The sequence below is a fragment of the Heloderma suspectum genome, chromosome 10 (assembly GCF_057233095.1).
Source record: "Heloderma suspectum isolate Gila_16-S chromosome 10, 16-S_ref, whole genome shotgun sequence".
Lineage (NCBI taxonomy): Eukaryota > Metazoa > Chordata > Lepidosauria > Squamata > Helodermatidae > Heloderma > Heloderma suspectum.
The window spans coordinates 3,108,167-3,123,340 of NC_139467.1; the positions used below are offsets into that span (position 1 = coordinate 3,108,167).

At 51.7% G+C, this 15,174-nt stretch overlaps 1 protein-coding gene across 3 annotated transcripts in view; it reads left to right on the forward strand.

The window, feature by feature from the left end:
* Positions 1-11,587, forward strand: part of ACP7 (acid phosphatase 7, tartrate resistant (putative)) — a 16,019-nt gene extending 4,432 nt beyond the window's left edge. The window contains exons 3-14 of one of the 3 annotated variants that reach the window (XM_084814648.1): positions 844-996; positions 2,137-2,319; positions 2,513-2,538; positions 3,310-3,407; positions 4,663-4,725; positions 6,334-6,448; positions 6,741-6,854; positions 7,223-7,280; positions 9,204-9,271; positions 10,058-10,129; positions 10,353-10,490; positions 10,861-11,587. In XM_084814648.1, coding sequence (XP_084670774.1) covers positions 844-996; positions 2,137-2,319; positions 2,513-2,538; positions 3,310-3,407; positions 4,663-4,725; positions 6,334-6,448; positions 6,741-6,854; positions 7,223-7,280; positions 9,204-9,271; positions 10,058-10,129; positions 10,353-10,490; positions 10,861-10,926 — 1,154 coding nt within the window. In that variant the 3' untranslated portion in view covers positions 10,927-11,587. Of the gene's footprint in view, positions 1-795; positions 997-2,136; positions 2,320-2,512; positions 2,539-3,309; positions 3,408-4,662; positions 4,726-6,333; positions 6,449-6,740; positions 6,855-7,222; positions 7,281-9,203; positions 9,272-10,057; positions 10,130-10,352; positions 10,491-10,860 lie in introns of all 3 variants that reach the window. The other 2 variants (XM_084814646.1, XM_084814649.1) reach the window with 2 other exon arrangements.
* Positions 11,588-15,174: the final 3,587 nt, after the last annotated feature.

Below are 15,174 nucleotides of genomic sequence, written 5' to 3' on the forward strand. Positions count from 1 at the left end.
TTGTATGAAATGCATACAGCTTTCTAGCAAGTAAACATCAGCTTCAACAAAAGCAGACCCAATATCCAAATAAGAATGCATTTGACGGTGGGGTCTCCATGCCACCTGTTCAAATACTGAAAGCGTTGTAAGGTCCTCAACCCATTGCATTACAGGAGGTGTTTACTCTTCCAGTGTTATAATATCAGTCTTTTGGCCGTCCAAAGGGCGTGGAGAATCCATTTACGCTGACCATTGGTTAGTTTCCATGAAGCAGGTAAGTAATTTAAAAGTGCATATGCATCAGTGAATGCTAAAGACTGTTCCAGTTCAAAATATATCTGTGTAATAACCTCCCACCAAAAGAAGCAACTGCTGGACTTTGCCAGAACATGTGTTTAAAAGGAGCATTAGCTGTATTGCACCACCAGCAATACGTCGAAGTTGACGTTCCCTTATTTCAGAGACGTTGCGGTGTCCATTTCACACGAAAGAAAAGTTTTTGTTGAGTAAGACGCAGCTTAAGATCCACAGATGTGGCAGGTAGACGCCAAAGTGATGATCCACTGAGGAGGCATTTTGTGGTGGTGCCCACAGGGGTTTCTCAAATTCCCAAATGGGCCCACGGGTCCAAACAGGCTGGGGACTCCTGGTATCCCTTTACCCTGGCGGGCCATAGATCTGTGATGGAGTGCGTGCTTTGCTTGCAGAAGGTCCTGAGCTCAATCCTAGACTAGAGCTGGGAACAATCCCTGCAGTCCAGTCCATAAGTGCACACATGCTGTGATTGAAGTTAGCTGCTGGTGCCTTCCGCAGGAGACCCCACCTCCATGATGGTGACCTGGACAACCTTTGATCCAGCAGAATCCATTGTCATGTTTGGCCTGGATCCCGGAGAGGCCTTCACTCTCTTGGCCAGAGGAAACGCCTCGCAGTTTGTGGATGGCGGGAAGTTACACCGCGCCATGTTCATCCATCGAGTTTCCCTGCAGGGCCTTGTGCCAGGACAGCGCTACGGTAAGGGCAGGTCGTTCTAGCGTGCATTTGGGGAAAGCCGCAAAAGACATGCAATAGATCCACATTAGCTGTGCTACCCAAACCCCTTGCAAAGGACAGCAGGGTCTGATCCTGGAAAGAGGGACACTGGAGGCGAGGATTCTGTCTCTCTGGTGTGTTTCGGTTTGAGATGGGCTTACTATAAGCCAGTGTGGGGCAGTGGAGAGAGCGTCGGGCTTAGCCCAGGGAGACCCGAGTTCCACCCTCGGCTCAGTCCTGAAACGCCCTGAGCGGTCTTGGGCTGGTTGCTGTTTCTCAGCCTACCCAACCTCGTGGGGTGGTTGTGAGGATACAGTTGTGGAGGAAGGAGAAGGAGCACATTTGCATCACCTGGAGCTCCTTGGAGGAAGGTGGTGTAATCAGTTGAGGTGAGCGGGTGATGCAGGGACCTCAGGTGGGCGGCTTTGGGGCCATTGAGGGTGGCAGAGGGGGCGTCACGGCACACGTGGCCCACAGGGGCACCATCTCCCCGATCGTTCTGCACTAGCCCCCTTGGACGAACGACCAAGCACATGAGCAGCGCTTCTGCAAGAGAACGTCCTTCTGGATTGCACCTTGTGTTAATTAGTGGAAGGGCCTCTGCTTGGAACCTGCTGGATTCTCTGCACCGGGCTTTGAGATTTCTTAGGTGCAGAACCTCAGGCCTGGGGGCCCAATCCAGACCACCTGAGGTCCCAATCCAGCCCATCAGGGTTCCCCCGATGGCCATTCCCCTTTCTCTGACCCTGCCTCCTTTCCCCCCAACCACCAGTCATTTGGGGGCTTCCCAGCTTGTGTGCGGTTTTCCCCCCATTCTAAAAGGCTGAAATGCCTCTCCCAGGGGTGGATTTCCGGCAGTAAGAGCTTTAAATTACAATATGCTGCTATGTGCCCTTTTGCTTTTGGTCCCACCCACGTTCCCCTTTGACCCTGCCCACCACTGGCATGCGGCCCCCGAGAGCTTCTCTGAAATGGGGTTCGGCCCGTGGGCTGAAAGTGGTTCTGCACCCCTGTCTTAGGCCAACTAGGGCTGCTTTGGTGGGAGGTGAGCCAAAAGCAGCATTTCCAGACTGACACTCAGGGGCCTCCTGAGCCAGTCTTCCCCCCTCTCTGTCTCTGCAGCTTATCGCTGTGGGAGCCGGCAAGGCTGGAGCAGGCCCTACGGCTTCCAGGCCATGCTGAACGGCAGTGACTGGAGCCCGCGCTTTGCTGTATTTGGGGACATGGGCCTGGTGAACCCCCAGTCCTTGCCAAGACTGCAGCGCGAGACTGGGATGGGCTTGTATGACGTGGTGCTGCACGTAGGTATGATCGGAGGGGGCCTTCTCCTGCCTGGGTTTTTATCTGGAGGGGCATGGAATGCCAGCTCCCCCTTAGACCCCTCTAGAGGTTGAAGGAGAGGGCAAACGTGTGCACTTAAAAAAAAAAAAAAATCCCCCTTTCACCCCCTGCAAATAGTGCTTGCCCTGTTTGATTCTGATTCTGTTTCTCTCGACAGGGGATTTTGCCTACAACATGGACACGGTAAGAGGTCTGTGGGTTGCCTACATTTGGGATCTGGAATTAAGTGGTTTTAAAACCATGGCATGTCAGCCGCTGTAGGCCAGCCTTGCCCAACCTGGGGCCCTCCAGATGTGTTGGACTACAACTCCCAGAATCCCATCTGGAGGGTGCCATGCTGGGAAAGGCTGACCTATAATCATGTGCAGAGAGGATCTTCCTTGTGTCTCAAAGTGGGTGGCCATGTACTGAACATATGTGCCGGCTGTGAACCCCACCAGGTCTGCGTGGGCATGTTTGTGGTGGCTGCCTGGCTGTTTCTGATCGACAGCTCAGTGTGTTTCTCTACACGGACAGGAAATCACAATGATGTAGCACAGGAACCCACATTGCGTAACTGTGCATCGTGTCCTTTACTTTGCTCCAGTAAGGTTGGGCGGGTGTTCCAGGATCAGATCTTGCCACGGTGACGAGACATGTGCCACAGTTACATTGAGATTGACGTTACTGTGATACTATGTGGGGCTGCTTTCGAGGGTCCCTGGAAACATCTGGTGGGCCAGAACATGGCCGCAAGCATGCTTGTGGGAACACAGGCGAGGGAGCACACGATGCCCGCTTCAGAAAAGTTACGCTGGCTCCCTGTCTGTTTCTGGGCACACTTCTGGGCCCACCATCCCTTGCAGCCCCCGACTGGCTTTTCCCCTCGGTGGGTCAATGACAGCCTATCACAGGGCCCTCTGAGATGTGGCACCAGCATTTCTCTTCCCAAGCATTCTGTCCTGTGTCTCACAGTCTGATGCCCTTGTTGGAGACGCCTTCATGAGGATGATTGAGCCAGTGGCTGCCTTGCTGCCGTACATGACTTGCCCAGGGAATCACGAGGAGAAATAGTGAGTAGCGATGGGCCGGCCACAACCATCAGCAACTGTTCCAGCAGCCCTTGTGCTCTGCCTCCATGTAAATCACCGTCCCTGGTTTTGCTTTAAGAGAGGACTTGGTTCTTATCATCGTGTTGGTTTGACCTGCTGGCCTCATTCTGATTCTGATTTCAGGGAGACTTACTTGCAAGTAAGTGTGCCTAGGGTTGCACCTAGGGATGTATGGATTTTGTAAAATCCATTCCGTCTGTGTTTCACGGATGTTCGTGAAATATCCTTTCATTCCATCATCCAGTCATTGGCGGAATCAGATTTTTTTCCAATTTCCCAAAAATCGCATTCGCACAAAAGCACAAATCCACCCCCCTGCACATCCTCCCCCAAATACACATTTTCCTGCTTTAGCCTATGGGGGAAATGCACATATCCAGACATTGTTTTTCTGCTTTATGTATTTTTCTACAACTAAATTTGTGGAAAATTCTGGAAAGTAAGAAAACCCTGGTCCTCAAGTCCATGTAATCCATGCGACTCGGGAAACACTGGTCTGCTGTGGGATCTGTGGGTCAGATTCATAAAAATCTGAATTCATTTGATTCCAGTGAGGATTTCTGGGACACGCCTAGTTGCAGCAGGGCTGGGCAATGTGTGGTCCTCCAGATGTTTTGGCCTACAACTCCCATCATTCTTCACTACTGGCTATGCTGGATTGCAGCCTGAGTAGGTTGATGGATGCATCTCGTCTCCAGTGCACACGCCTGTAAATGCACACACCGCGACATGAAAGTGCCCAGTAGGCTACCACTCCATGGGCTGGTGAGGCTCAGTTTGCATGGTGGAGATTGCAGGACAATGATGTTTTTCTGGCATCCCCTTAAGCAAAAGAACAAACACTTCCTTGGCCTCTAAGTTGTTCAGGACCGCTGTTGCACAGCCAAGTGATACAGGAGCCCAGGGCTGTTTAAAAAGGGAATTGTTGCATTGTATGGTGGTATGTGACTGTAATTTGCGCACGTAGCACATGTTGCTACAACACACCTGTGCATTTTCTGTGTGCGCAGACATGTGTGCTCACGCATGCATGCACACACACTTGGTTGCTTAAGATTCACATTCCATGACATTTAGAAGCCTACACAGAGTGGCAAAAGTCCTCGCAATGGGGGAATTTTGGTAGAGTTGGATACAAATTCAGACTGAGAAGTTCCTTTGTCCGCAGCCCCCTCGCTCGCCCCTCCTTCACCTTCTCCCTTGCTCCCTCTTTCAGCAACTTCTCCAACTACCGCTCTCGCTTCAGCATGCCGGGTAACACGGAGAGCCTCTGGTACAGGTGAGTGTCCTCCTGTCCAGCAGGGGGCAGCCTTTCTGAGCCACAAGTAGGAGGTGATGGCAGAGGAAGAGGGAGAAAGAAACCTTCCTGTCCGACCAGCCATTTTAGCCGCTCATGCATGGTGGATTAGCAAAAGGCTTTGCAGCTGGCATGCTGAAACAATCATAATAATGCATTTGTGTATGCCAGCCTTCCCCAACCTGGTGCCCTCAACATGTTTTGGACTTCACCTCTCAGCTGCCCCAGCCAGCATGGCCAGTGGTCAGGAATGCTGGGAGTTGTAGTCCAACGTACCCTGGAGGGCCCCAGATTGGGGAAGGCTGATATATGCTGATTTATTTTAAGAACATCAGAAGAGCCCTGCTGGATCAGACCAAGGGGCCATCCAGTCCAGCATTTTATTCACACAGAGGCCAACCAGCTGCCCACGGGAAGCAGGACATGAGTGCAACAGCCACCCCTGCCCATGTTCCCTCCCAACTGCTGTCCCTAGGCATACTGCCTCTGATACTGGAGGTAGCATACAGCCATCAAGCCAATGATAGCCTCATTACTGATAGTATTTGACGTCATTTTCAGTGCAGGCTCCCTGGAAATGGACTGTTGCAAAGGCTCATAAGGTGGAGGGAATTGCTGGCTGATCTCGGGTCACGCTGGGCTTCTGGGTGACACTGCGTTGGTGTAAATTGGTGGAGTGACTTCAGAGTCTCTCCTCAGAATGCCTGGCTGTTATTTTACAGTAGCCAGGGGATAAATCCAGCAGGCTGTACTGAGGGAGATGAGACGGGGAAGCCGGGCCGTTCAATTGTTTTCCCCACCTCTTCCCTCTGCTTCCCTTTTCCCTTGTGTGTCGTGTACTTTTAGGTGGTAAGTGTCAGGGTGGACACTGAGCCCATAGAATCCCAGAGTAGTTCTGATGCTGAGGAAGAGCAGTCGCTCCTTCGGGAGAGGAGCGCGCTCCTTTTTTCCCAGGACCAACAGCTGACGGAAATTCCTCCCACCCACATTCCTAGTTTAGAAAGCAGTCCAGGGAGTGACTCAGCACAGATAGCAGACTGGGGGGGATGCGCGGTGCAGACACAGAGAGCGGCGCCAAATGGTTCGCGCTCAAAGAACGGTTGCACCCAGAGGATCCAAGGGAAAAGGGGAGGGATTCTCCCTAGTCCTTATATTCAGGGGTCTGCCAGTAATTGCCCTTCAAACAGGGACCAACTGTTCTAACTTAGGGCATAGGGATGCTGCTGCTCAGATCTAGTTGCTACCTGTAGAGCTGTTAAGTTGTAAAAGAAGAATAAAGCTTTGAAAAGAATCCCTTTGTCTGTGTCTGGACTTGGCTACTGGATTAGACTGAGAGCCCTCCAAGGAGCCCTTGACAGCAAGACTGTGGACAGGGACTCCCTTGTTTTACCGATTGCACATAAGCCATTCCGGGAGCCTTTTTGGCCGAGGAGCGGGATAGAAGTGCTTTAAAGAATCTTAAAAAAAATAAGCTTAGGGTGGAGGCAGTCATGAGCCTGGACCGCTGCCCTCATCTGGGCGTTCTGTCGTGGAATCTCTTGCTCTTTACACGATTCCCTTGGGCCGCTGACTTCCAGCTCTTCCTTCCAGCTGGGATGTCGGCCCTGCGCACATCATCTCCTTCTCCACCGAGGTGTATTTCTTCTTGAAATACGGGCAGCAGCTGGTGGCAGCACAGTTCCGGTGGCTGGAGAAGGACCTGCAGGTGAGGAGCGGGACCCTGAGGCTGGGTGGGCCGAGCTGCGGCGGGCGGCTGGAAGGGGCTGGGGAGACTGGAGGCTCCAATGTCGGTGGGGCGGTGCATCCGCTCCGGTTTTCAATCAGAGCTGTGAAGGAGCTGTCTGAGGTGTGAAGCAAAGCACCGTGGACAGCTCCTTTAGAGTTCTGACTTGTTCTGACTGAAACCTGGAGTAGATTCACCACCCCACTGACATCAGGGCTGCCAGCCTCCTCTGGGCTCACCCGTTCCCTGCCGACTTCTTTCCCCTTTGTGGCAGGAGGCGATCCGGCCGGAAAGGCGCAAGGAGCGCCCTTGGATCATAACCATGGGGCACCGGCCCATGTACTGCTCCAACAACGACAAAGATGACTGCACCCAGCACGAGAGCATTGTGAGTCCGAGGAAGGAGCCGAGAAAAGCCAGATCCTGCAGAGCAAATTGTGTCCATCAGTGTTCTGTATAACTACTTCTGTTTTACTCAGATGTTGGAAGGGCCAAGAAGCTATGCAGGCAACCCCTTCTGGACGCTAAGATTGTACTGGGCCTCGGGCCCCACACTTTCAAGCATAGCGTTGCAACCATGAGGGTTAGGAACTTTTTTTTTTTAATGCAAGCTGAGATTCTTGGGAACCTGAGTTCTGAGCCCAATACTATGTTCTGGGGTGCTGCAGAACTGAGTCGTTGGGAAGGGAGTTTCCAAGAGTTGGTGTGGATTGATTTGTTGTCTCTCCCTCTCGCCCGCCCGCCCGCCCGCCCCAGGTTCGCCGAGGCCTTGATCCGCACCAGTATGGCTTGGAGGACTTGTTCTACAAGTATGGTAGGTTTTAAGGCTCTGCTTTTCCAGCGGGCTTTCTGCCAACACCCCCATTCTGCCCTGTGAGATTGGGTGAGGGGATACAGTCAGACAAGAACCCCAACAATGAAGCTGCTGAATCTCTGTGACTGAGGTCGTACTTTGCACACAGGAAGTCCCAGGTGCAGTCGCCAGTGTCTCCAGTCAAAAGTGGCAGGGCTGGGAAAGGCAGGCAAAAGAAGGCCCTTTGGGTACAACTAGCCTGTGGGACTCAGTGCCACAAGGTGTGATGATGGAAACTAGCTTTAAAACAAGCATTAGACCAGCCTTTCCCAGCATGGTGCCCTCCAGATGTGTTGGGCCAGGTTGGAGAAGGCTGAATTCTTTTGCTGGTTTGTTCCTTATATTTATACCCCACCTTCCCCCACGAGGCCCAGGGCGGCGCACATGACTGCCCTCTCCATTTTCTTCTCACAACAGTCCTGCCGGGAGGTTGGGCTGAGGGTTCTGGACGGGCCCAGCGTCACCCAGTGAGCTTCATGACCAAGTGGGGACTTGAACCCGGGTCTCCCCAGTCCAGTCCAGCGCTCTCACCACGGCACCACGCTGGCGCTCTCTGAATTCGCCTGTCCGTCGCAACATGGAACCTCCGTGTACACAAGAAATCTACCTGATACTGAGAAAATAACAGCGACTGCTGGCCAGTCCCCTTCATGCCCTGATCACGAACTTCCCAGGAGCAATTGGTCGGCCACTGTTGGAAACAGAATGCTTGGTTCAGATAATCTGATAGGAACGTAGGGAGCTACTTTAAACCGAGTCAGACCTGTGGTCTGTCTAGCCCAGTCATGTCAACAGCTCCCGGGGGTTCCAGGCAGGCCCTTTCCTCGCCTTCCCTGGAGATGCTGCCGGGGACTGAACCTGGGACCTTCTACATGCCAAGCAGGGCTCCGGCTCCGAGCGACAGCCCCGCGCCACCACGGCAGCCCCGTAGGGAGCTGCCTCATGCAGAGCCAGGCCTGGTCCATCGCGCTTCAAGGCCCTTGCCAGCCCTGAGGCCCTCCCAGCGGAAGGTGCCAGGGCAGGAGCCGGGGCCTTCCGCAGGCTGGGCGGGTGCTCCGTCACCAAGCGACGTGCTTTTGGGGTGCTGTTCTAATGCAGGGGCTTAGCTGCTGCTGGTCTGGATTCTGCCCTCCCTGGGGGCCGTGCTGCTGCTGGCTGTCATTCGCCCACAGAGCTGTGTGGCGCTGACGGCGGTTGTGGTGAAAGCGGTGGGGGCCGGTGGCGCCGAGGTCAGTGGGGCGGGGGATCCCGTCCAGGCTTCAGTCAGAACTCCACAGGAGCTCTCCAAGACTCACCGGCCCACTGACCTTGGAGCCGTCGGCCTCCGCCAGGGGAAGGGGGTTATTGCTGGACTCGTCCGGGGAGCAGATGGTCAGGCTTCAGAGATCTGGCCCTGAGGCAGGGGTGCAGAACCTCAGGCCTGGAGACGAAGCACGGCCCCCTGTGGCCCAAATACGGCCCTCTGGGTTTCCAGAGCACCACGGCCCTTTCCCCAGCCACCAATCGCTTGGTGGCTTCCTGGGCTTTCTGCAGTTTTTCCTCCCATTTCGGGAGGTTGAGATGCTTCTCCGAAGGCCTGGTTGCTGGCAGCGAGAGCCTGCAGCTACAATATGCCGGTACGTTTAAGTATGTTGGCCCTGCCCCTGGTGCTTTTGGTCCTACCCACTTTTGCCTGTGGCCCCGCCCACCCCAGCACGCAGCCCCAGAGAGCTCATCTGAAATGGCGCTCGGCCCTCGGGCTGCAAGCGGTTCTGCACCGCTGCCCCGAGGGAACGCCCACTAGCATCGGCTGCTGTTCCTCCCAGGCAGTCTCCTCTCCTTGGGGACGGGGACTTCTGCAGCCCCAGCCTCACTGCACCTCCTTTTCTTTTCCCCATTTGCCAGGGGTCGATCTGGAGCTGTGGGCCCACGAGCACTCCTACGAGAGGCTCTGGCCACTCTACGACTACAAGGTGATTCCAGACCTGGGAACGGGCCAGGGTCCAGTTCAGGAGGGCACCTGGAACGTTGGCGCTGCTCGCCCTCAACGCTGCTCACCTTCCAGCCTGGAAGAAGCGGGGAGCCCTGCCACTAACCAGCAAGATCTCCCTGCGGGAGGGGGGCAGCGGGGAGGGGGTGGGGGAGAGACCTGGAGCCCTCTCCATGCTGGAATCCCCCTCTCTGTCATGCCCTTTCCATGGTTCTGCGAGCAAATGAGAGTGGGAAACTGGCCCCGATCCATGTGATATCTTTTTATTTGTTTGTTACATTTCTATACTGTCCAATAGCCAAAGTTGTTTGGGCAGCTCACAGAAGTTAAGACCCTAAAATACAATGTAATCAAACCTTAGTTTAAAACAGAAGAAAACCAGTGTAAAAACCAGCAGGATGAAAAGTTCTAAAAATGCAACAACACCATTAAAAACAAGACCAAACTAAAAAGCCTGGGAGAATAAAAAGGTCCTCACCGGGCATTGAAAAATCCTCCATGTAGGTGCCAGGCAAGCCTCTCTGTGGAAGGCATCTCACAACTGGAGAGCCACCACCGAAAAAGACCTTGCCTTTTTTGATGAAGGCTCGAGGTCCCTTCACTCTGAGAAATGCTCTGTCCCCAGGCAACTGGTCAGGAATGGAGGGGTGTTTTCTGCAGGCTGGCTGCCAGCAATCTCTCCATTGCTGCATTCCTGCTGTTCATGACCTCCGATGACGTTCTTTCTCTCTCTCCCCCTCTTCCCCACTCTCTTTGCTCCCTCCTGCAGGTTTACAATGGCAGCACCAAGGCCCCCTATTCCAATCCTGGCGCTCCTGTGCATATTATCACCGGATCAGCTGTACGTGGCAGGTTTGGGTGGGGGATGGGCTTAATTTTGAGGGAGGGCACATTTTCTGGGACCTGTGAATTGATAATAGTAAGTCTCTGAGCATATACAGAGTTCTTTGCATTGGAAACTGTCCTATGCCAGGTCATACTGTTTGTGCTGATAGCTCAGCATCATGGTAAACTCCCTTGGACATTGCCTTGCATTTGAGCTTCTTCCCACCCCCTGCCTCCAGGGTTGTCAAGAACGGCTGGACCCCTTTATCCCTGAGCCGCGAGAATGGAGCGCTGTGCGGATTGAGGATTACGGATTCACCCGCATGCAGATCTTCAACAGGACCCACCTCTGGCTGGAACAAGTCTCAGATGACCAGGTAGGTGCTGCTGGTTCTCCAAATAGCAACCTGAACGCAGGGATCTCCAGGGCGCGTCCGTCTGCCTCCTGCTGCCTCCAGGTTTGCACCAGCCCCTCCCCCTCCGGGGTCGAAGTACATGCAGCATTGACACCACTCTTCTTACCCCTGGGTGAGAAGAAGCTTCTGGGTTTCTGATCCCAACCCCTTGCTCCAGCCACAAAGACTTGCCTGTTTAAAATGCGCTAACTGGGACCTCCAGACATGTCCCGTCCCTGCATTGTCTGCAACACCCTACATCTGATATGGCTGCCTCCCTGAGCTTGCAGCCGGATCGCACAGCTTTCCCTGGAGTGTCCCTGAGCCCCAAATCCCTGTTGTTGCCTTTCAGAACGGGAAAGTGGTGGATGGGATATGGCTGATCAAAGAACGGCATGGCCCTGAAGCAGGGCACTAATTCTGCTGAGCTGGATGATCCTCCGTGACATCGCCACGCCCTGCCTGGTCCAGACGGCTGGAGACGTTTTTGCCTTCTGATATCCAGCAGCCTCTGATGGAGGAAGAAGAGGACGTCACAAAGCCAGCCCCCCTCGGTGGTTGTCATGTTGCACATTGCCCGGGGACTCTGCCATGTCCTCTTCCTGCCCTGGGACAGGATAGCTGACACACTGGGAATCCTCATCAGCCCCCTACCCAACCTTTTTTTTGGAAACTTCCGAGTTAGCAGGAGACCCATCCAAGGAATATTTCTTCCCTGGTTTCGCCCAAGCGCTTGGCCAGGAGTGAAATTGCAGCCAGGCCAATTGCTCTTTGGTGAGGTACAGATAATGTCCCTCTTGTCCAGCAGTTGGACCAGCCTTGCATTTGCCAGGACCTGAATGAGAATCATGCCCTTCGGTGCAGGCTTATAAACAGCCTCCCTCCTGTTTGCATGTGGGAAGCGTGAAATACATCCACGCTGACTAGGAAAGGGAGCCTTGCCCACACAGATGAATCTTTATTCCTATTTATATAAGTATAAATATACAAATTATAAAATACAAAATATATAAGTATATGAATTATAAAATATATAAGTATACGAATTACAAAATATATAAATATAAATATATAAATTTATATTTATTTATATGGTGTGAAAGAATGTAGGTATATATGGACAGACAGGTAGACTAGTAAGAAAAACACTGTGGACTGGAAACCTTTGTGGACTTATTTGCAAGGCTGCTTCGAAGTAGGTCACAAGAGCCCTCCCTGATTAGAACACACGTCCATCTAGTCCAGCATCCGGCCTGCTGCAGTGGTCAGACAGATGCCTCTGGGAAGCCCACCAGTAGCACTTAAAGGCAGCAATGGCCCGCTCCCACTGTCGTCCCTTAGCAGCTGCTGTTCAGGGGTACTGCCTCTGAATCTGGCCATTCCACATAGCCATCATGACTAGTAACCATTGATAGCCTTATCCTCCAGGCCTTTGTCCAATCTTCTTTTAAAGCAGCCTTAGCCGGTGGCCATAACCCCATTTTGTATACTACTATGTCTTGCTGAGAGAGTAGTATACAGCAGTCCTGCAGTGTAGCCCACTGTTATACCCCTATTGCAGGTTGGAGAACTGTGCTGAGAAGGTAGTTTACAGCTGGTGTGATCCTGCCTTGGTGTCTGTGATCCCAATATTAGCCTTTTCTACAGCACAGAATAAGTTTTGGGCTGTGTGTGATGTTTTTCTACATTGTTTTACAGGTTTGGGGGTCTTTCTGGGCTGAAAGGTGACTCAAATATATCAATCAATCAATCAATACATCTATTCTGTTCCACAATACAGTCGTTTTCTTCTCTTGCCCCTCAGCCAATTTGCCCCTCGAACAGAGGCAAATTTTTGATTCAGATCTCTGATATGAGCATGACAGAATGAAAATTGAAAGGCAAAGTCTTCTCAGTTTGTAAATTTCAGGTGAAATTAACATTCAGTGGTAAACTGTGAATGTTATGCAATTTCAGGCTTTTGCAAGACTCTAAGAGCAATGAAACTTAATGGCATCAACACAATTGTGTGATTGTGTTTTGCTGTACCATTGAACCGAGAGTTTTGCTGTGGCATTAAACAGAGATGACTAAAACTTGTTAATATACAAGACATTACTTGAAGAAAACTTAAATATAGGGAAAAAACCTGGAATGGAGTGTCATTTTTAATTCAAAATCCTTAACCAGTTATTTGTATCAATGTCCAAGTCAGCAGGTACCGGACTTTGAAAGGCCGGTCAATCCCAGTTCTTAAAAGATGCCATGCAGGGTATTCACAGAAGGAGCAACGAGTCTAGCCAGGAGTGGGCAACATGGCGCCCACAGTGGCACGGCACTAGGGACGTGTGGAGCGATATCACTCCATTGACTTCAATAGAAGCAGGGAACAGGGTGCCCTGTTGAAAAACGGCTTGCGGGGGAGGAAGCAAGGGGCTGGGCTTCCTCAGACTACCCCTGCTCTAAAGGATAGAGACAGAAGGGGTGAGAGAGAGACGGGTGAAAGGTGTGCGAGGAGAGTATGTGGATGTGTATGAAGAGGGGGAGTAGTGTGTCGTGTGTGGGGCCTTGGCCACACCCATCACTGGCATTGGGCCCTGAGAAGGCTACCCAGGGGGAAATGTAGCCCTTGGGCTGCGGAAGATGGCCCGCTCCTGCTTTAGCCGCTCTCTCCACGAGGGGGTGTCCTTGCTCTCTGCATTTGCTCTCTCTCTCTCTCCCCACTTCTCAAACTTCTGTTCTCTGAACCAGACTTTTTTCCTTTTCTTTTCTGAATTATTCGGGGAGGCTCACTTGACCCTTTCACATGAAAAGCAGCTTTGCATTTATTGCATTGCAGAGCTTCATTTGCATGATGAAAGCACCGAAATCCTGGGAGATTTCATTTATCTTCTCTTGCCTTTAAGCAGCGGTCCAGCTAGCCAACTTCACTAGTGCCCCAGGCCAGGAAGTGTCAAATGATGCAGTATTTAGCCAGGAATAATTATTAAAATAAATGGGGAACATAAAGGCAAATGCTATTTTGGGCTGCATTAATAGAAGCATCGCTTCCAAATCCCGGGAAGTACTAGTTCCCCTCTACTCCGCACTGGTTAGGCCTCATCTGGAGTACTGTGTCCAGTTCTGGGCACCACACTTTAAGAAGGATGCAGACAAACTTGAGAGGGTTCAGAGGAGGGCAATGAAGATGATCAGGGAACTGGAAACAAAGCCCTACGAGGAGAGATGGAAAGAACTGGGCATGTTTAGCCTTGAGAAGAAAAGGCTGAGGGGAGATATGATAGCACTCTTCAAGTACTTGAAAGGTTGTCACAGAGAGGAAGGCCAGGATCTCTTCTCCAACATCCCAGAGTACAGGGCACGGAATCATGGGCTCGAGTGACCGGAAGCCAGATTCTGGCTGAACGTCAGGAAGAAATTCCTGACTGTTAGAGCAATATGACAAGGGAACCAATGCCCTGGGGAGGTGGTGGGCTCTCCCATGCTGGGGGCATTCAAGGTGATGCTGGACAGCCACCTGTCAGGGATGCTCTGACTTGGATTCCTGCACTGAGCATTGAGGGGGCTGGACTCGATGGCCTTTTAGGCCCCCTCCAACCCTACTATTCTATGATTCTATGGTAATTAAAATGATGTTCAGAAATCATTAGAATTATTATTCCATCATGATTAATTGCAACAAGGAGTCTTGTGGCACCTTAAGCACCCCCCCCGCCCCATGCCACAACAGAGCGTGCAGCATTTCAGATGGTCTCAAGAAGGCATCGCCCAACTTGGGATTTTGGATTTCTGACTCCCAGCCTGGCCTGGGAACCTTTCTTTTCATTTTTTTTTTTCGCAAGGGGCTAACCCACTCCAGTATTCTTGCCAAGAAAACCCCATGGAACGTATCACAAGGCTAAAAGATATGACGCCAGAAGATGAGCCCCTCAGGTCGGAAGGTGTCCAATATACTATTGGGGAAGAGCAGAGGGTATTTCCAAGTACTGCCAGAAAGAGTGAAGCGGCTGGGCCAAAGCTGAAAGGACACTCAGCTGTGGATGTGTCTGGTGGTGAAAAGAAAATCCGATGCTGTAAAGAACAATATTGTTTAGGAACTGGAATGTCAGATCAATGAATCAAGGTAAGCTGGAGGTGGTCAAACATGAGATGGCAAGATTGAACATCGACATCTTGGGAATCAGTGAACTAAAATGGATAGGCATGGGCGAATTTAATTCAGGTGACCATCATATCTACTACTGTGGGCAAGAATCCCTGAGAAGAAATGGAGTAGCACTCATAGTCAACAAAAGGGTGGGAAAAGCAGTACTGGGGTACAATCTTAAAAATGATAGAATGATCTCAGTACGAATCCAAGGCAAACCATTCAACATCACAGTAATTCAAGTCTATGCCCCAACCACTGAGGCCGAAGAAGCTGAGGTTGATCGGTTCTATGAAGACCTACAACACCTTCTAGGACTAGAACTAACACCAAAAAAAATGCCCTCTTCATCATAGGGGATTGGAATGCTAAAGTAGGAAGTTAAGAAATCACCGGGATAACAGGCAGGCATGGCCTTGGTGTACAAAATGAAGCAGGACAAAAGCTAATAGAGTTTTGTCAAGAGAACATGCTGATCATAGCAAACACGCTTTTCCAACAGCACAAGAGACGACTCTACACATGGACATCATCAGATGG